Source organism: Gymnoscopelus braueri (assembly GCF_963280865.1).
Source record: "Gymnoscopelus braueri genome assembly, chromosome: 2".
Lineage (NCBI taxonomy): Eukaryota > Metazoa > Chordata > Actinopteri > Myctophiformes > Myctophidae > Gymnoscopelus > Gymnoscopelus braueri.
In genome coordinates, this window is record NC_137604.1 from 34,431,361 (window position 1) to 34,452,311 (window position 20,951).

At 40.4% G+C, this 20,951-nt stretch overlaps 1 protein-coding gene across 3 annotated transcripts in view; it reads right to left on the reverse strand.

Moving 5' to 3' along the window:
* Nucleotides 1-23: 23 nt before the first annotated feature.
* Nucleotides 24-20,951, reverse strand: part of micall1a (MICAL-like 1a) — a 29,039-nt gene continuing 8,111 nt past the window's right edge. Inside the window, exons 2-16 of one of the 3 annotated variants that reach the window (XM_080446031.1) lie at nt 20,353-20,401; nt 14,276-14,417; nt 13,400-13,500; nt 10,496-10,635; nt 9,406-10,172; nt 9,250-9,310; nt 8,641-9,068; nt 7,786-8,177; nt 7,566-7,700; nt 6,572-6,698; nt 4,987-5,077; nt 4,285-4,358; nt 3,892-4,006; nt 2,769-2,815; nt 24-2,656 (exon numbers count right to left, since the gene is read on the reverse strand). In XM_080446031.1, the coding sequence (XP_080302157.1) occupies nt 2,526-2,656; nt 2,769-2,815; nt 3,892-4,006; nt 4,285-4,358; nt 4,987-5,077; nt 6,572-6,698; nt 7,566-7,700; nt 7,786-8,177; nt 8,641-9,068; nt 9,250-9,310; nt 9,406-10,172; nt 10,496-10,635; nt 13,400-13,500; nt 14,276-14,417; nt 20,353-20,401 (2,800 nt within the window). In that variant the 3' untranslated portion in view covers nt 24-2,525. Of the gene's footprint in view, nt 2,657-2,768; nt 2,816-3,891; nt 4,007-4,284; nt 4,359-4,986; nt 5,078-6,571; nt 6,699-7,565; nt 7,701-7,785; nt 8,178-8,640; nt 9,069-9,249; nt 9,311-9,402; nt 10,173-10,495; nt 10,636-13,399; nt 13,501-14,275; nt 14,418-20,352; nt 20,402-20,951 lie in introns of all 3 variants that reach the window. The other 2 variants (XM_080446032.1, XM_080446030.1) reach the window with 2 other exon arrangements.

A 20,951-nucleotide genomic window follows, 5' to 3' on the forward strand; every position in this document is an offset into this window, starting at 1 on the left:
ATTTACACCCAACAGACACTGGCTTCTTGCTTTCATTTTATTCACCTGCCTGCCATAACAGCAAGTTAGTACAGTTCTGTGTTGGGGTTTTTAGAATGATATATACAGTAGCTACTGTAACAGTGATGTAATGCTGCAGAAGCCCTTGTTTTAGTTGACACAGAAATACAGGTACAGGGGAAGAAACACTGACAAAAATAACCATTTAAAATAGAGGACAAATGAGTCACATACACAGACAATCTAAAACGCATGATAAAACAACGTGGACATTCATATTGACTTGAAACCAACAGATAATACTCATCCACAACTGAAATTAAATAAATGGCACCCTTACAAACAGTAATCATGACAATATCAACAGTGAGGTCAGTTCTACTTATTTTAAGGCAAAACACATGAACACATAGTTAAGTATAAATTAAACAATTGCATATTCAGGTTTCCCCCAATAGTTAAACCTGTTAAAAACGGGTGCTTTTCTAATCTTGTTAAAATATATTTGCATTTTCAAAATGTTCAATTCTATATCTTATGTAACTTCTGTTCTAATATTAAATCCTTAATTATTTATTATACATAGTTCAAAGTATAATAGGATATCAGTGTAGTACTTTGCCTTCTGAATGCTCTCTCTTAAAACTATACCTTTTCTAGTCGATACATGCTTCATTCAAAATAGTTCTTTGACGTTGTTTCCAGTCACACTAAAAAAAAACTTCATTATCCAACCTTTAAAATGGTCTCTGATGACGCATTTAATAACATGACAGGCTGTCTCATGACTCCACTGAACAAAGGTAAAAACAAGGGACCTGCAGACAACCACAATGCAGCAACTACAGGTGCTTCATTCACTTCATTCAACTTCACTTAATTACAACACATCCTAGGAACTGGGGCATTTCAAAAACGTTTTACATCATTTCAACAATGGAGTACCACAGGTTCAAACCACATACTTATATACCTTAAATCTTTCTCTGATATCAATTTATGGGCCACTCAATATGTAATACTATGGACATGAGCTTCACCAACAACATCAATGTGAGTACAGCATGAGATGGTTATTCAGGGAGTGTAAATCAGGAGCAGATTATGTCAAAAGCTCCTGGAGGTTAGGTAAACTTACTTCCAGTTCAATTGAACTGATATTCAATAAATAAAATAACCACTTGTCCAAGTGACTGGATATTAATCTGTGCTTTAGATATATTTTTTTAATTGGTAGTTATGATGACAATCCAATTTTTTGTATTGAAAGTGAATTCAGCCCACTTGTGATAGCCACTGTTATTCACATCCATGGGAAAAAAGCTAACCAAAATTCCTATAGGGTAGAATGAGTGCAAAATAGCCTACGTTTAAAAAATTACAGTGAAGAAGAAATTTGAATAACTTAGTGGACATATTCGAACTGTTTCAGCAAGAACAGTCCGTCAACAACTACATAGAAACAGATATCATAGAATGGTTGCTGTGCATAAACCCCCCATTACAAAGATTAATGCACATTTGAGAGTTAATTGGTGCAAAAACAATAGGAAATGGTCTAAAGAGATGCGATATAAAAAAGGTGATATGGTCAGATGAGTCATCCTTCATCATATTCTCCAGGCCTGAATGCTTGAACCCTTCAGTGAGGCATCCGTTGGCTGTGTTATGTTGTGGGGGGGGGCAGGCATGGTTTGGGTCCACTCTGTCCCCTTAGAGGGAAAGGTGACTGCAAATCCATATAAAGTTATTCTGAGTGTTCACTTTTATCCTATGATGAAACACTTCTATAATGATGGGTGTGGACACTTCCAGGATGACAATGCCCCCATCCACAAGGCACGAGGGGTCACTGAATGGTTTGATGAGTATGAAAATGATGTGAATCATATGCTAGTATGAGCATTCTGCACACAGTCACCAGATCTCAACGCAACTGAGAACCTATGGGAGCTTTTGGACTGACGTGTCAGACAGCACTCTCTACTACCACCATCAAAACACCAAATGAGAGAATATCTTTTGTTAGGATGGTGTTCCATCCCTCCAGTAGAGTTACAGAGACTTGTAGAATCTTTGCCACGGTGCATAGAAGTAGTTCTGGTGGCTCATGATGGCCCGACACTTTGCTAAGACACCGTATGTTGTTTGTCACCTTTCTGTATATGACAAACCAATGAGACTAATGACAAACATTGCCATTTTAGCTCAGTCTTTTGAAATGTTCTCATCTCTTAAAGCACTTGAGTCGTTATCCTATTAGCAGTTCTAAAATACTTTGACACATGAAGGCAACTAAAATGTATCACCTCAATGCAGAGCTGTTTTTGGAAAAGTATCAGGTGAGATATTATCAGGAAGTAAGCGCTTGGGTTGCATGATTTGAGTCCTATATATAGCTGTTAGGCTCAAGTCTTTTTTTGTCTTTACCTGAAATATTTATTTCCTCATCTTGTTAAAATTGAGTTGTATCCTCTTGAAGGGGTGACATCCCCCTTCAATTTGCTGGCATGTCCATCAGGTGTTCAGCTCTTCTCCTTGCGGGGGCTCTGGCCCTTACCAGGTTCTCCTTTATGGCTCAGCCTCTTGAGCACTTTCATGGGCTTGAACTTGCCACTTTTTTTCTTCTGTTCACTGTCCGGGTCCTTCTGGAAGTCTGGCATGGACAACAAAAGAACAGAAGAGAATGAAGAGTCTAGTTGTGAGAGGAAATATGGGGAGGGAAAAACGAGGGAGACATGAGGAGAACCACTAAGTGATCATTTTACCTTTTTTCTTCAGCATGGCTGCCATGAGTTTATCCTCCTCTTCTTCCCTGTAACAACAGACAAGATGGATCACCAAGACTTAGATTATTTACTACCATCTAGACTCTAGAGCAGGGGTGGGCAACTTTGTAGATGGTGAGGGCCACAAAATTTCCTCAATCACTCTGGGGGGCCGCATTGTTTATCGGCAGGGACCCCCCCCCCCGTTGGCAAAACGGTCCGGGGGCGGTGTGCCGGTTCGGACCAAAATGCCAGGGCTGAATTTTGGTCCCAGCCCGCCCCTGTTTATCGGCACTCTCGCCAGTAGTACCCCATTACTCAAAAAGCCCATAATAGTCACATATGTGATAAATAAGGGATATTAACTATTATTATTTGTTATAACTTTGTTTTTATTTAGCATTTAGTAATGCTTCGATCAACTTACTACAGCTGTACTGCTAAACAAAACACATTCCTGAGTATGCCTTTCAGAGTATTGCTGTAACTTTGGCTTACAAATATACAAAAATGAACACTAGAATTATAGTTAATAAGGCTTCTATTAAAATAAACGAGAGCGCGCTCTACTGGTGGACTGTTGTAATTCAAATGGTTCATGGAAAGTTGCATGTTTGGAACAGTTGAAGGCAATAGTTCACCATTTCGGATATGTGTAGATTACTTTGTTTTTCTTTATTTAATTTTTTAATTTTTTTTTTTTTTGATTTTGGCCTGGGGCCGCATTGAGTGACGGTGTGGGCCAGTTGCCCATCCCTGCTCTAGAGCCTGACCGATATATACGTTTGGTCGATATATAGGCCATTGACATTTTTGACCAAATAGGCAATTATGCAGCCAATGTGTCCCGATTTTAAAGCACTTTCAACCTGGTGTCCCTATTTTGGTCATGCCACTTGCGGCGAAAATCTTCAAAAGTTTACGCAAATGTTCAAAATAGCAGGTCTACAACGTGTGACGTGATACGACATGCTGTGAGGGCGTAAGTTGTTTTTGGTACAAAACATCAGTTAAAACATCAGTAATCAGTGGTCAAACTCAGACCCACAAATCTGGCATCGGTCAGGCTCTACTACAGTGTTGTGTATTTGACTTCTGAGACAGGTGATAATTAAGTAATTACCTCTGTCTGTCCTGGTCCATGGTATTGATGATTTGGTTGCGCTGTTCAATGATGGTGACAAGTTCAGCCATCAGCTCCTGATCTCGACTCTTATCCTCATTACTCCACTCTTTCTCTGAGAGAAAAAAGAAAGCAAGAAAGAAAGAAATAGCAGTAATTAAAGGTTTTGATAGGTAACCATATAATTCTTGCCAGATATACTGTATTAATATCTTATTGAATTAATTCCAAGACAAATAAAAAATAGTGAGTTGGGTCGATTTTTTTTCTTTTCTTCATATCTATCTATCTATCCATCTATCTCCACACACACACACACACACACACACACACACACACACACATTACCATTTAGAGCAAAACACTTTAAACAGAACATTTCTTCCAACATACCTGGTTTATTGAGGAGACATCTCAACTCGTACTCCACGTCTGCCTGCCTCTCTTCCAGGTTCTGCTGCTTGGCCCTGCCATCAGAGACATACACGTGTTTCAAACCAGCAATTCACCCTTTATTCACTTGTACACATGCTCACAATGTAGAAAACCTCATATCCCCATATTTAAACTTTTTTATGTTTTGTCCTAAATGAATGCCCTACGTCGTCATACAAGGGTGTCACACAAAAGTCGCGAAAATAGCTAATCTAGATCTGCTATTTCCGCTATGTGAGTGAAAGTTGAACTGGTTAAGACCTGGAACGCATCTGTGTCACTTTAGATTTCTCTGGCTATTCAAAAATAGCAGATCTACAAGCTCATAGCGCGGCACCGAGTGCCGCGCTACGAGCTTGTAGATCTGCTATTTTTGAAAAATCTATATCTATAATCTAATATAATCTATAATATATTTTTTTCCCAAAACATTTTAGGATTTTGATTTTTTTAGAAGCGGCCTCAGGTCTTAATGGGTTAAGAGTGTCTGTGGGTTTTATGAATATTGAACCAATGGAAAGTATTAACGAGAGCGTGTGACAAAATAATAACTACATCAGATCCATTTTCCGTTTCCTGAAAAAGTAGCGGTTTTGGACATACAGGGTTTCCGCCCGACAGCGACAATATACATTTTTTTCATGCCATTCTGATACGTACGTATAGACCAGCTCAGCCTCCCGTCTAACCAGTAAGTGCTTCTCATGGATGAGAGTGAACCAGTCCACCAGTAGATGTTCCTCTTCCTCATCTGAACACACAGCAGAGTTACAGAGGGCATTCACATACACTTCCTTCTCCTTTATATCCTGTATTTTAATCCATTAGGACCAGGAACGCACCTGTGTCATTTTAGATTTGAGCTATAACCATTATTTTATACTTTGAAAAATAGCAGATTTACAAGCACTGAGTGCCGCACTACGAGCTTGTAGATCTGCTATTTTTGGGCGGTGAAACCGCCCCTATAAGTGAGATTTGTAAAAATGTACAAATATCTTGGGCAGTGAAACCGCCCCTAAAAGTGAGGTTTGGAAATTTGTACAATTATCCTGCGCTGTGATTGGCCAATCACAATCTATTCAGGACTGTGATTGGCCAGTGTCACATGACACATGTGCATAGCCCTATATAAGCAACCATAACTTAAAAAAAAAAAAATGTATTTATCTTTTGTACATCATTGGTTGACTCCATTCAGTATTGTGATTAGCTAGGAAGACACCGCCCACTTCACACAGGGTGTGATTTTTTTTTTTTATTGTGAAAATGTGTGCAAATCTTTGATTATATATATTCTTTTAAAGCAAAACATTTTAACTCAAATCTTTGCTTCTGGGGGTCCCTGGAACAAAATATTTTGAGACGGGGGTCTGCGGCCAAATACATATATTTTTTGTTGTTTGGTTGCTATATCAGTGGTGCTCAAGCTTTTTCCATGTCAAGGACCCCCAAATGTATATGTATTTGGCCACGGACCCCCATCTCAAAATATTTTGTTCCAGGGACCACCAGAAGCAAATATTGGAATTAAAAATGTTCGCTTTAAAAAATATATATACATATTCAAAGATTTTTCAAAAATAGCAGATCTACAAGCCATAGAACGGCACTCGCGCAGCCAACTGTAGTTCATATTAAGGGTATATTTCTTGGCTTGCAGCAATAAGGACACTGGGTCACAATAAAGATCATTGCAAACTGTCCCAGAGTTATGCTTCAACAGTCCTATAAGTACAATCATCATGGGTCAATAACATGTTTAGCATCTCCAGGGAACAGTTCTGATTTAGGATAACCGACTAGTTTCCTTAGAAAATAGTCAATGGCCACGTAGCAATTTTTCAGAATATTTTCTCGTCACGTGGAGTATAACATAACGTGATAAAAGTGTTTTTTAAATGTTCCGTGTCTCCAGAAAATTAGCTGTGTGATGTCAATCGGGTAATCTGACTCGGCCTCTAAACACTTTAACAAAAAATAATCACATTCTGCCATATACCACACCAGTACACACAAGTAAACACATTACGATGTGTCTAAAATCGCAATCATATTGAGAAATGGTTGAGCATTAATTATTAAGCATTCTGAACTTAAAAGCAAAACGAATGTAAATTCATCAATCACAATAACACTATATCAATCTGGAACCAGTAATTAAACAGAGTAACTGTAAGCATAACTATACATAACAACAACCCATTTATAAAGGAAAGATTGTTTAGATGTTTCGATGAGATACCATTGGGGTTGTCTCTCAACTTCCTCTCCAACTCCACTCCTCTCTGTTCCAGCTCATCCAACTGCTTCTCCAGCTGGCTCATCTCTCCATGGATGTCTTCCACAGGGATATACTGATCAGACTGCACCTGGATTCACACACACAAGTTTATTGAATTTCTTTTTCTGTTATTTCTATTTCTTTTGTATGGTGTTTTTATTGTGATATGGATGGGGGTCTGAAAATAATTGGGTCTGAAATAAAGATTTAATTAAATTGAACACACACACACAAAATATGTTTCTGATACGTACTGTATGTACATGTCCACACAAGCTGCACTGCATTTTAATTCACACAGTCCATTAACCACATGAACCCTAGCATCCCAATACTGTAGCAGATTTGCAACGTGATGCGTTGTGAGCTTGTAGATCGGCTATTTTCAGTGAAAAGTAAAAGTAGAGGGGGAAAAAAGCAGGGGACCAAGTTTAGACACCAGGGGGAGCCCGGTCAACTAAGTATATTGGGCTTAACTGGTAAGGTTTCCCAATTAGTGCTGAACTGTGCAAGGTAAAATTATTGCAACACATTGATCCATTGACCCGTAATACATTCTGGATTGATGACCTAATTATTTGTGAAGCCACTGAGAACATCTTGGTATTCCCCTGGTATTCCCTGCTAATCCAAAACCTTTTTAAACAAGATCTATGTACTTCTTTTTACAATTTGACACTTTTCTCCCCCCCCCACCAAGATATATATATATATTTTCCTGCCGCCTTTATTTATAGTACAGTAAAGATATGATCGGAAATGGGGAAAGAGTCAGGGAGTGACACGCAGCTAAGGTCTGTCGGGGAATCGAACCCGCCAGTCGCCAGAACCTGTATGGTACATGCCTTAGTCACTAGGCCATCGGCACCCAAGGGCAGCATCTATTATCGATCAGTGATGTACCTTCTCTTTTTGACCCTGGTGCTTTGTGAGTGATTAGCCCAAAAACAATTACCTTGCGTTTGATAAGTGGGAAGCCATGGCCTGGGGCTGGGGGTCTCGCTGGACGGGGGCCTTTTGGAGGTCTGGCTTTGGAGTCAGCAGGGGACGGAGAGGCTTTCCTATTAAATGGATTCTCCTTACAAATCCGCTAGAAAGAGAAAAGAATGGAGAAGCTTTAAGTATGATGTGCAAAATGTGCTAATCACATTTTTATCGAGAGGTCTTTCTATTACCTTGTTGTTTGAAGGCGGGGGCCCCGAGGCCAGAGGGCTAGGTGTCGCCGGGGGTCTTGGTGGAGGGGGTCTGGCCCCTCTGGTCCCCGAGTTGCGATTTATCTGCGGGGTGGCTGGTGCTGAGCTGGTATTGGACGGCGCGGGAGGAGGGGAGGAGCTTGGGGAAAGATAGTTCAGACGTTCCGTGGAGGAGGAGAAAGGGGAAGAGACCAAGTCAGGCGGTCCACAGATGTAAGGCTCTGACACGCTTTTGGTGAAGGGGTGTTCCTGGCTTCTGTTGACTCCATGTCCCAGGGGTGCCTGGGAAGAGCTGTGGTCTGAACCAGAAGAAAGACTCTCTGTGCTGAGAGCTGGAGAGGGAGAGCAAGAGGAGGACTGAGAGTGAGGGAGGCCTGAGGAGAACAGGAGGATAAGTACAGTAGCAGCAACAGAGTAACAGAAGAGGGTGGTTGTTGAAGCAGAAGTCAAAAAGAAATTAGGTGGATAAAGGATGGAGAGACAAAGAGAGGGAACAATGTCAATAAACACCCGAGGCATCTTAAGTCTAAGATGTACTCACAGCGTGAGTCACAGCGTGAATCACAGCATGACACGTTGTGAGCTTGTAGATTAGCTCAGCACAACTGAGTAGAAATCAGGCTTTAACGATTGATGACTTTAACAAAGTGGTTCTTTTGAAACAGTATGCAAACAAATACATTAGATTAGTCAGTAAACACTAAACTTTACTGACTAATCTATAAATTCTAGTCAAGAGTATAGCCTATAATCTATACATCTATCTATGCAACATCATTCTGAAAATGTTAATCTTGTTCTGCACACTTGGACGTGGATCAGCTTTAGAACACTGACCTGGGTTCGCGGAAGCTGGTCGTGGAACGCGGGGAGCGGGCCGTTTCTTGCTCGTAGACGCCCCTGGGCTGGCAGAGCGAGAGGAGCTACCTCCGCTGGGGGGAGTGTCAGCATCCGCGGCCGCCTGTGTGATGCTGTACCAGGGGTGAATAGCCGCTACTGTCGGAGGAACCACACCTCCTCCTGCCTCTTCCTCATCCTCTTTATCACCGCCGTCGTCGTCGTCTTCATCATCATCAAAGGGGTTGGCGGGTGGAGGAGGTGTGCTAGGTCTGGAACCCTCGCCTTTGAGAGAGGACAGAGAGCCTGCGTTGGGGGGTGTTGCTAGTCCAGCTGGGGGAGGGGGAGGGGCTGGCTTCTTCTTGGGTTCTGATTGGACCAAGGCAAGCCAGGGTGGATCTTTGGGTTTGGGGGTGTCACTGGACAGGCTGGAGATGTTAAGACACACAGAGGGGGTCGGGGACACGCAGGGGGAGATGATTCAATAAAGACAAATGAAGACACGACGAGACAAATAGACCACATACCGTAATGACACACAGTTCCGAATTCAAACAGAGAACACCATGACCATGATGGAATGGAGGCATTTAACAGAAATGTGGATACCTTCCAGGAGAGTGGGACCTTTCTCGTGGTTTAGGAGGAAGCAGAGGCTTTCGATGTTTACCTGTGATTCCAAGGAAAACAAGAGGATGAATAGCAATGAATGATTATGCTTTTTGCCTTCATGGTCAGTCACGGCTTGTACTTGGTACTCACCACCATTGACTGCAACATCTTCTGCCACCCGTGGAGGGCGGAACCTGGGGGCAGGGCGAGGGGGAGGAGTGGGTTCAAGAACCCGACGGGGAGCCGGCACGGGCCGAGGCACTCCTTCTACATGGATAACAGGAGTGGGAGGGAGATCCCCATTAGCAGTCTCTTTGGCAGGTGACTCTTCCTTCTTTCCCTCCTCTTCCTCTTCATCGCTCTCATCAAAAGGGTTGGGAGGAGAAGATGGAGGCGGATTCTCTGTTGTCTCTGTACTGGAAGATGGAGGCGGATTCTCTGTTGTCTCTGTACTGGAAGATGGAGGCGGATTCTCTGTTGTCTCTGTACTGGAAGATGGAGGCGGATTCTCTGTTGTCTCTGTACTGCCGTCGCTCTCTTTGTCATTTTCTGAAGTGTTTGTTTTGTCAGTTGTAACAGAAGAGACTGTTTTGTCAGTTGTAACAGAAGAGACTGTTTTGTCAGTTGTAACAGAAGAGACTGTGATTGAAGGCACTATGACAGAGTCTTTGGCTAGTGTGGCATCACCATCTGCGACCTCGACTACCTTTTCCTCATCACTCTCAAAGGGTGGGGTGTGAGGAGGTGTGGCTCGTCCAATCCTGGCAGACTGAACTCCCGGTACCGGCTTGCTAAGGTCTGGCCGTCCATTTTGATTGGCTAAGGCGGGCCTGTTAAAGTGGTGTTTGCAGGTCAAGGACCCTGAGTCGTTTTCCAGTTTGTAGGATCCAGGAAGCAGTGTGCTGCTACACTCTCGGCACCTGACAGCAAAGTGAGGAAGCGAGGGGATCAACAAGACTCTTGACTGAATCAGAAACCACGTACATGAGATAATTAACAGTTGAGTTGGCTCTTGCTTGACATGCATTGTTTATTCTTGAACCCCTCTCTTTAAAGAACTTTGTGAATATCTGTCAAGAACCTACTTTTTAGGCTGGCATCAGCCTTAATTACATACTGGGAAAATATTAAAAGCAAGACATGACAGTTCACTTTTCAAATCTGTGGAGGCTACATGGCACACTTGCAGAAGATTAGCAGTGGTGGGTTAAAGTACAGGTCAATTTGACTAGCTGTAGCTCACCTGAAACAGTTGCGGTGGTAGAGCTTTCCATCCACCAGGATCCTCTGCACCAGGTGGACATGTTTCTGGCAGGCGGCACAGGTACTGCTGAGGGTACTGCGCTTTACTGACACTTCTACCTCCTCATTGGCCTGAGCAGGCTGGGTCAGCGAGTGCAAGTGCCCAGGATGGAGTTCACATGGACAGGGAAGTTGGGGAAGGGGGGAAGATGGAGAGGAGAGCAGATGGGAGGGTGGGAGATCAAAAACGGAGTCAGGATTAAAGGATGTGGATCGATCTGCTTAGCTAGTTATGAACCATGTCCTGTTGGTTACTGTATCATTGATTGGGCATTGATTCATATAGCTGGTGATGTCTTTCTCAATAGAAAACGTCATTTGATTGTCATTATAGATTGACTGATAAGTGTTGAGATTAAGGTTTGTATTTGTCAAAATCCAAAACAGTTAAGGTTAGTAACAGCGAGTCTAGCCAACTATTTTAGCAAGAACCGCTAGGAGGCATTTTGGGGATTATTATTTGGGTTAAGTATAACAAAATAAGAAACTGTAATTACAAGTAGAATATGCCCAAAGTTGGCACACAGTGATAGACAAATATGTAAACATTTGTTAGTAGTCTTTCAATTTATGCATACATAGAAGGTTTAAAAGGTAAACAAATGACTGATGTATGTTGTTTTATTTTGACCGCCCCTAGCCCCCACACCCGCAATCCTACTGTCTAGGCTCCGCCCCTAGCCCCCACACCCGCAATCCTACTGTCTAGGCTCAGGACTAGAGAGTGGCAGGGTGGTCGAAGGTGAGGAACAAGAACAGGAAGAAGAGGGAAAGGAATGGATTTCCGACTGAAGTGTGCATGTGTGCGTGTGTGTGTGTGCCAATATATGAGGGTATGGGGAATGAAGAAGAGAAGTCGACGAAGGCATGTGAAAGAAAGGAGACAGGATACAAAGGCTATCTTTAAAGACTAACTCTATTACCACCACCCCGCCCCCCCCCCCCGATCATGCTGTACAACACAGAACCCTCAAGAGGAGGGCAATAGCCACTTTATTGTGCAGTCATACACAAATGGCAGCATGTATTACCAAGGCTTTGTGGTGTACAGAACTGGTCAACACATATTCCTTTAAAAAGGTCTAAACAGTACATGCAAAACGCTTATGTAAAACGAAACCACTACAGTAGCATTATACTGTCCATCACTACAACAAAGCATAACAAAGCTAGTTTTGGCAATAGGCCACATATCAAGTACCACTATTTATGGCAGCCTAGGTAACAACTGGGAAACGCAGTCTAAGGTGTCTGAGGAAATGATCAATGCCCATTCAAAATTTAAAAATCTGACCTCGACCAACTCAACACAAAAACCATACAATTTATATAAGTTAACATGCAAATGAGTTATAACATGTAGGTACAGCAGTGGTGTAAAGTAACTAAGTACATGTACTCAAGTACTGTACTTAAGTACAATTTTGAGGTATTTTTACTTTAATGGAGTACTTCCAATTTTCAGTGCTTTTACTTCTACTCCACTACATCTCAGAGGCAAAATATTGTACTTGAAAACCTTAGTTACTAGTTACTTGCAATGATCAATTATTATATTATAAAACATACATTAACCACTTTAGCCCTATTTTATACATAGGCTATTTGAAAATAGCCGATCTACAAGCTCAAGCTTGTCTACTGTAGATCTATTTTCAAACATTTTAGTACTTTTACTTTTGGTACTTTAACCCTTTAACAGTCTGCTCAACCAATTGGTAGAGCACATTTTAAGTCACTATTTCTCATTGACAACATTGCTGAACTTAACTCAACCTGATTGAGCCCTTTCTACCATTTGGTTGAGGTATGTTATGGCAAAAAAAGGTCCACCAGATGTCACTGTTTCCCAGTCACATGGATTCTCAGGTAGCCACTTTTTAGGAAGTGAAAATCAATTAATCCACTCCTGAAAGGTGGGATTTTTTTGGTTGAAATTTCAGAGGTAAGATTTTTTTTTGTCATATTATCATCTCAGAGGTGTTACTGAACCTGATTATGTAGCTTGATACAATAAAAAAAAATCTAATAATGGTCTAATAATTTTCTGAAAACATGCTCTACCAAACGGGTTGTTTGTCACTTTATGGTAAGTAGTGAAGCTAAACTAAAGTAATTAAAATGTACTATTTGCTAAGGATAAATAGGGCTTTTGCTAATTCAGTGTTGTTAATATAATACATATAATGTTATTTCATTATATTTATGTATTAGTATGATTTTATTCCCATCTAAAAAAACATGCTCAACCAAATGGTTGAATTGTCATTTAATGGTAAAGGTTAGTGGTGCTGAAATAAAAAATGGACTATTTTGATGATCTGTGTGATGAAGAAGATGACCAAACAGATGATGCTGATCAACTCTCACAAGCAGAAGAGACTGGGAACATAATGGGAGACATATTTCTCAGTGAATGCATATAAATCAATGTATATGCATGAAACTTTTACCATTACCATAAAGTGACATCTCAACCGTTTGGTAGAGGCCTATATTTGGAAAACTGTTGGGTCTGTTAAAGAAATTATAATTGATAGTTGTTACTATTGCCCCAAATAAATAAAAAATGCAAAGAAATAATTTTTCCAATGCTTTTTTCTTGGGGTGACCTTTAAAGGGTTAAGTACAGTTTGATACATTTGATTAATACTTTTGTACTTTTACTCAAGTAAATTTTGAATTCTGGACGTTTACTTCTGGGTACTTTTTCCACCACTGAGGTACAGTAAAGACAATAAAAAAATTCTTTAGATTCATCTCAGAAAGGGTACATGTATTGCATGAAGTAATTCCAGTACTGTTTGTCCCCATGCCTTCCGCAAATACCAACTATAGCTCCTACCTCCGGCACTCCTGATTTGTCTTCCAGTGGGGCCACAGGCCTTTTCTGGGCAGGCTCATTGTGACCTGTACCGCCTGGCCTCTTCAAAGACGCTGGGTTTGCTACAGGATGGAAAGTCAGTGGTTAGCAAAGTTAACCATACGTTAACCCATTAAGACCTGAGGCCTTGTCTTCTTAATCCCAACAGTATTCTGAAAAAAACGTATGTTTCTATATCAGTGGTGCTCATACTTTTTCATGTCAAGGCCGACGCCCATCTCAAAATATTTTGTTCCAGGGACCCCCAGAAGCAAAGATTTGAATAAAAAAATGTTTGCTTTAAAATAATATGTATATTCAAAGATTTGCACACATTTTCACGATTTTCCAAAAATAGCAGATCTACAAGCTCGTAGCTCGTTGCCGCGCTATGAGCTTGTATATCTGCTATTTTTGAATAGCCAAAGTGTAAAATAATGCTTTTTTAGCATTAAAAATGACACAGATGCATCCCACGTCTTAATGGGTTAATACAATATAACTAACACAACTGCAGGGGTTGTCCTACTGCTCTTCTATTGAGAAAAGTATATCCTGTGGTCAGGTAGGACCACTACTGCTTGAGAAGTGGTATTCCATGAAGCTAAAACAGGCTGTCTGTATTAGCTATTATAGGTAATACAGAATATTTTAGGACCCCCTCGAAAACGAGATGCTACATCTCAAGGGGCCATTCCTAATAAAGAATTTCAATCATAGCTCAGATGTAGAAATTTCGACATTTCTTTTCGGGTCTTTGATATTTAGAACAAGACTAGGTTTTAAGTCTGTGTGTGCCTTACAAGAGCTGGCCATTTTTACACTTTCAGAGTTGAATGAACTGAGTAGTATTCCTACCGTTAGACTTGTTGGTAAAGAAGTTGTAGTACTGGGAGACATAGGTGATGATGCTAAGTCGGTCCGGTACTTTCATGGACACCATGTCCTCCGCGTCCAACAGGGCTGGTATTCCAAGTTGCGTCTCGGCCACCTCAAACGCCTGAGAAGGGAAAAACGGGGCAAGAAAGGGAGTGAGGAAGCAAGGAAGGTCAAATGGAACAAAGAATACAAAGAGGTGGTGGGGAGATACAAAGGCTGCCTGGTAAGTTACTTTGGTGCACGTGTTTTGTGTGACTGTGAGCACAAATTAAAGTGACCCTGGGCTAGCCCACATGACAGCAGAGACAGGACACCCTGAATAACATATCCAATCTATTCATCCATCTAATCATATCCATCTATAAATTGATTATCTGTTCATAATTAAAGGTTTTTGCACATTCAGGAAAGACCCTTGGTCAGAGAAACCATTATCAACAGAAAACAAACCAAATAGAATTTTTGTAATCCAATAACTGGTTTAGATATGAATGAATCATGTAAAAAAAAACGTCTAATGTGTGCTACAGTATTGACAACTTGAAGTTGATGTTTTGAAGTGCTGGATAAACATTTCAAGATGTCTGTTTGGGTTCAGATAACTTGTATTTGATCATTTACCATCATTTTTACTTTATTGCTTTATTTTTCCTTATTTAATGGTCTACATTTATATCAATTATTACATTAACTGAATAATTGAAAAATACGTGTTGCAGCCCTAAATCAGTCTAATGAAAAATCCCACTGAGGAATTTTGTCTGCCTCCACTCCAGGAAGGTTAGGTTACATTACAGCGGTGACACAATCATACCGTTCCATTCAACACTGAAATAATCCACTAGTCATAAACTAAAGAGTTTAAGTGGAGCTGAGCACATATTTCGCAAAAACATTTTACTTATAAGCAACTAGCAAGTATTGATTTGCAGCTGCATGCTCCGTTAAATCAGTGCAGCTTACGGCAACTAACCTTCATATAGTCAGGTTATTGGAAATATAATTGAGAATGAATGCTCTGGGATGACACAGCCCACGCTAAAATGCTGCAGTTCCACCTTCCAAAGTAGTCAGTGCAACCAGCATTCTGCTTTTGTTTATGTGGAGTAATTTCCATGCAGATAGCTCAGTTTCAATCATTGTAATTCAGTTGAAAGTTATGTCATCAAATACCCTGACACAAATGGGCCAAATCGGGATTAGAACATTCAGACCAGAGTATATATTGCACTGACCGACATATCTGCGACTGCCATTATTTGACAACCTTGCATCCCTCTTTTTGGCATATCAATGTCGTTATAGTTGACATGCCTTGTAAATCAGCTGTTATTCAAAACATTTCGAATACGTTTAAATAAATGTAAGTGTATTTTATATTTACTTTGCTTGTTCATTGTGTAATTAAAGTTAGTAGTTATTTGGGGCCGTAAATGTTGGGAACGATGCAAGTCGTTTCATTTAAACTGCTATCTGGCACAGATATCATATGAAGCTCGGCCAATCAGTTAAGCCAACAGATTCCAATATTAAGCCAATCAGGGACTTAATATGACGTGACGTACAACCTCCCGAACAGAGATTGTTCGGGAGATTGTATGCATGTATACAGATATTCGTGTTTTTCCGGTGCTTGTAAACCGTTAGTCCGTCCGAATTGTCATTCGGCTCTGCACACCTCGGGGTTATATATGAGACACATTTGCCAAGTTTGAGACCGAACGTTCGGATGGACGCTGTGCGAGTTATGCCAGGGACAAATTGTGTGTGACACACAGACAGACACACACAGAGATTCTGTGAATTATAGTATAGATATAGATAGATAGGTCATATATTGATTGAAGTTATACTTAAAGCAGCACTAGTATGTAACTTTCCTCTTCTACCCCGGACTTGAACCCGGTTTCCTGCGCAAGTGCTGAAAACTTTACCATTAAGCTAATAAAGCCGAACTGCTTGCTCGGGGATAAATTGGATCTTGACCATCAGGTCCAAATTCGTGTCAGATCCTGTGTCTAGGTGAGACATTACCTTTGACACGATGTAAATGTCTCAATATAGTAGGGGGTACTAAGTGAAAAATCGTTACGCGGCGGATAAAAGCATGAAATTTGATACAGATGTCCCTTGGGTCATCCTAAAACATCCTAGAAGGGGTGCCCAAAAAGATCTTAAACAGGAAGTGAGTTATGGAAAAAATCCAAAATGGCCACCTAAACTGTTGACCGTTGACTCAAAAGACACCAAAATAATCTCCAAAAAGCATAAAATGTGGCACACATGTCCTTTGGGTCATCCTAAGACATCCTAGAAGGGGAGCCCAAAAAAATCTGAAACAGGAAGTGAGTTATTGACCAAATTGAAAATGGCCGCCTAGTGTTGTCGATTGACTCAAAAGACAACTAAAGAATCTCCAAAAAGTATAAAATGTGTCACACATGTCCCTTGGGTCATCCTAAGACATCCTAGAAGGGGTGCCCAAAAAAGTCTTCAACAGGAAGTGAGTTATTGACTAAATTGAAAATGGCCGCCTACAGTGTTGGCGATTGACTCAAAAAGCCTATAGGATCTCCAAAAAGTATACAATTTGGCACATATGTCCCTTGGGTCATCCTAACACATCCTAGAAGGGGTGCCAAAAATAATCTGAAACAGGAAGTGAGTTATTGACTAAATTGAAAATGGCCGCCTACAGTGTTGAAAGATGATGCAAGATACCTACAGAATCTCATAAAAGCATGAAATGTGGTACAAATGTCCCTTGGGTGATCTGAACGCATCCTACAAGGGGTGCGCAAAAAGGTTTTAAACAGGAAGTGACCGCCTAAAAGCAGTTGACACAAAAGAAAACATAAGGGGACGTCATAAAAGTGTATAATTTGGTACGTACATTGAGTGCTTCTTAATATATCCTAGAAGGGGTTATTTATTTGTTTGCTTGTTTATTAAACTTTTTAGGAAGGGACCATGTTGAAGAAATTCTAAATGGCTGTTTAAACAGTTGACCATGGCAGTCTGCATATTATGCAGACTCAATACGACAGGTTATGCAGTGCATAACTTGCCGTATTTTGTAGTCTACCTTCTGTTTTCATTTCTACATCACTTATTTATTTTACTTTCTGCATAATTTTTTTATTGTACTCTTTGAATCTTCTTTATTTATCTAACTCTCTGCATATTCTCATTTATTTTACTCTGCATCTTATCTTACTCTGCATATTCTTATTTTACTCTCTGCATCTTATTTATTTTGCACTCTACATCTTCTTGCTTGTTTTACACTCTATCTTCTCATGTATTTTCTTCTTGATCATTACTGTTTTTTTGTGATTAGTGTTTAGTAACTACATGTATTCATGTGTGCCATTTCGCAATTACCAGCACATTGGCATAATGCTCTGCAAGGTAACCCAGCATCCCGGCATCTACACTTTCTCGAACAGAAGGGCTCAGCTTTGCAGCCACACTTGAGTTCTCTACAAACTTAAGCAGCCTCTGGCAAGAGTGTCCATAAAGGTGTCCACGAATCAGCGACTTTAATTTATTTGTCAGGAGATGGTAGAGATTGCATAGCTTTCAGGCTTCTGGACCAAATGCTAGATTGGCTGCTCGATTTGAATATTGTAGCAGTGCAGCCCGTGTGGGAGGAGTGTTTTCCATTGAGAGACTATTCAAACTTTTTTTGGCACCCCTTAGGATGCATTCAGATCACCCAAGGGACATTTGTACCAAATTTCATGCTTTTATGAGATTATTTTTTATGAGTGTCTTTTGCATCATCTGTCAAGACTGTACACAGCCATTTTCAATTTAGTCAATAACTCACTTCCTGTTTCAGATAATTTCAGTCACCCCTTCTAGGATGTCTTAGGATGACCCAAGGGACATGTATGCCATTATGAGATTCTTTAGTTGTCTTTTGAGTCAATCGACAACACTGTAGGCGGTCATTTTCAATTTTGTCAATGACTCACTTCCTGTTTAAGATTTTTTTGGGCACCCCTTCTGGGATGTCTTGGGATGACCCAAGGGACATGTATGCCAAATTGTATGCTTTTATGAGATTCTTTAGTTGTCTTTTGAGTCAATAGATAACACTGTAGGCGGCCATTTTCAATTTTGTCAATAACTCAGTTCCTGCTTAAGATTTCTTTGGGCACCCCTTCTAGGATGTCTTAGGATGACCAAAAAGACATGTGTGCCAAATTGTATGCTTTTATGAGATTCTTTAGTTGTCTTTTGAGTCAATCGACAACACTAGGCGGCCATTTTCAATTTAGTCAATAACTCACTTCCTGTTTCAGATTCCTTTGGGCACCCCTTCTAGGATGTCTTAGGATGACCCAAGGGACATATGTGCCAAATTTTATGCTTTTTGGAGATTCTTTTGGTGTCTTTTGAGTCAACGGTCAACAGTTTAGGTGGCCATTTTGAATTTTGTCCATAAGTCACTTCCTGTTTAAGATTTTTTTGGGCACCCCTTCTAGGATGTTTTAGGATGACCCAAGGGACATCTGTATCAAATTTCATGCTTTTATCCGCCGCGTAACGATTTGGCAATTTTTTGTGCTTAGTACCCCCTACTAATAGAAGAGCAGGGAGACAAAAAACACAACCAGCCCAATTGTATAAGTTATATTGTATTAACATACTCTACCATGCAGATTGGACCAAATTACATTTTATTCATTAAAAAAGAGTTACATAGGGAGGCTTATAGAGTAATTTACTTTTTATGGTGTGGCTCTGCAAGAGGCTAGCAGTGTATGAGAATGTGCATGTGCGTGTGTGCGTCTGTCTGGAGCTAATCTCGCAAACCACTGACCCATCAGCGCAAAATTTGTATGCATGGTGCTATAGGCTACAGAAGTACCTCCACTAAGGTTTTTTTCACATAAGTTTTATGCTTTTTGAAAATATTTAACCTTGCCTAAATTTTGAGTCATACATCACAAACGACTGATGTCACAGATGAAGTCCGAAACATTGGAGCCACGTCCAAGATCCACATCGGAGCCACACTGTTTCTATGTGGATGCTGACTAGATCTACATCATTTCCTCGTTCTATCTAAAGTTACTTAAAAGTTAAATCTGCCCAAATAGAAACTTTGATCAAATCAAAGTTTTTCAAATTGATTAAGAATGTGTGCACTTTTTTTGACATAATTGGTCAAAACGTAATATTTAGCAATTAGCAGTAATAAGCAGACTGGGACTTCAAAATCGGGATCGACATCGGACCCAAAACATCGGTCAAGATCTAGTCAAGACTTTGGCACCTAATGGTCCACAGTCCAGTTTAACATGTCCAACACTCTTAATTAATAAAATCCAGCACAGCAGCTTTACATGCTGTTGGGATTGTTTGAGACCTAGGATAAAGGCATGCTCAGGCCAGTGAAACCCTCCTCTGTTCAGAGAAACTTGAAACGCAGCCAGGGAGACAGAGATTGGTTAGTTTGTTTCTGCTGCTACCACCAGCTGCTCCACTCGACTCTGAAAGCTGCTGGCAAAAAGAACGTAAAGCATAGCATAGGCTGCCAAAGCTGAGCTCACTCTAAGTATGGTCTGATTTCATCTGCCATAACACAGGCTTTGAGGAATGAGTCAAAAGCAGGCATCATGACATTTTTATCTATTGGTTTAATTGTTCCTTGAACTGCAAATGGCTTATATTTAATATATTTATATTATTTATCATATTTGGCAGTTAAGATTTTTCCTGACCTGAAATTATCCCTCTGCTTCTCTTTCCTTATGTCAACAACTAACAACAATTGCCTTAAAAACCAACCAAAACACACACTCATACTGTACACACAGCTGTCATATCTAGTGTTGACTACTGAGTAATTCTGCTCAATAATAGCAGATACAATGCCTAAAGCTGAGTGACATCTTAGTAGTAGGCTATGGAGCCCAGCCAACTCATCCTCCCACCAAGGAAGGAAGGTAAACACTTAGTGTGGCACCTAATTACAGAATATAACAACAAGAAGTCACAGGTTGCTCACAACTCCACAACAGCATACAGTAAAACTGACTCACCAGTCGGTTGTTCTCGTACACATTTTCTTTAGACAGCGTGTCAAAATCTCTGGAATGACAAAACAGACAGACATAAATCACATGAACCCCAGCGTCCCTATTCTGGGCATGTCATAATAGGCAAACATTCTGTGAAAAAGATCTACACGGTGTTGTGAGCGTGTAGATTGGCCATTTTCAAATAAGAGATTTGGTGTAGGAGTGAAAAAGGAAGGTACCGCAAGAATAGACTCCTGGGCACCCTAGTCAACATATAGGGTTTAATTAACATATAGGGTTTAATTAAGTGGTAAAAAGAAAAAAATCTTTACTATTTAATCTTTATTATAAAAACTAAACTAGGAGATAAATGAGCACACAACACAGCCATAGAAAAAACAAAAATGCATGAAAAGGAGCAGTATCTTTTGGGCTTATTCACTTGGCTTATAAGAACATGTAATACAAGTAATAATGGCCCATGCAAAGGCTACAGCAATTATCCTGTGCTGCGCACATTTACTGAGGCTACACATTTACAGGAGGATAGCCCATCAAAAAGCTATAATGGGCACAGTAGTAAGACAGACCAAAGTTGTTAATTAAGCTGAGCTAGTTAA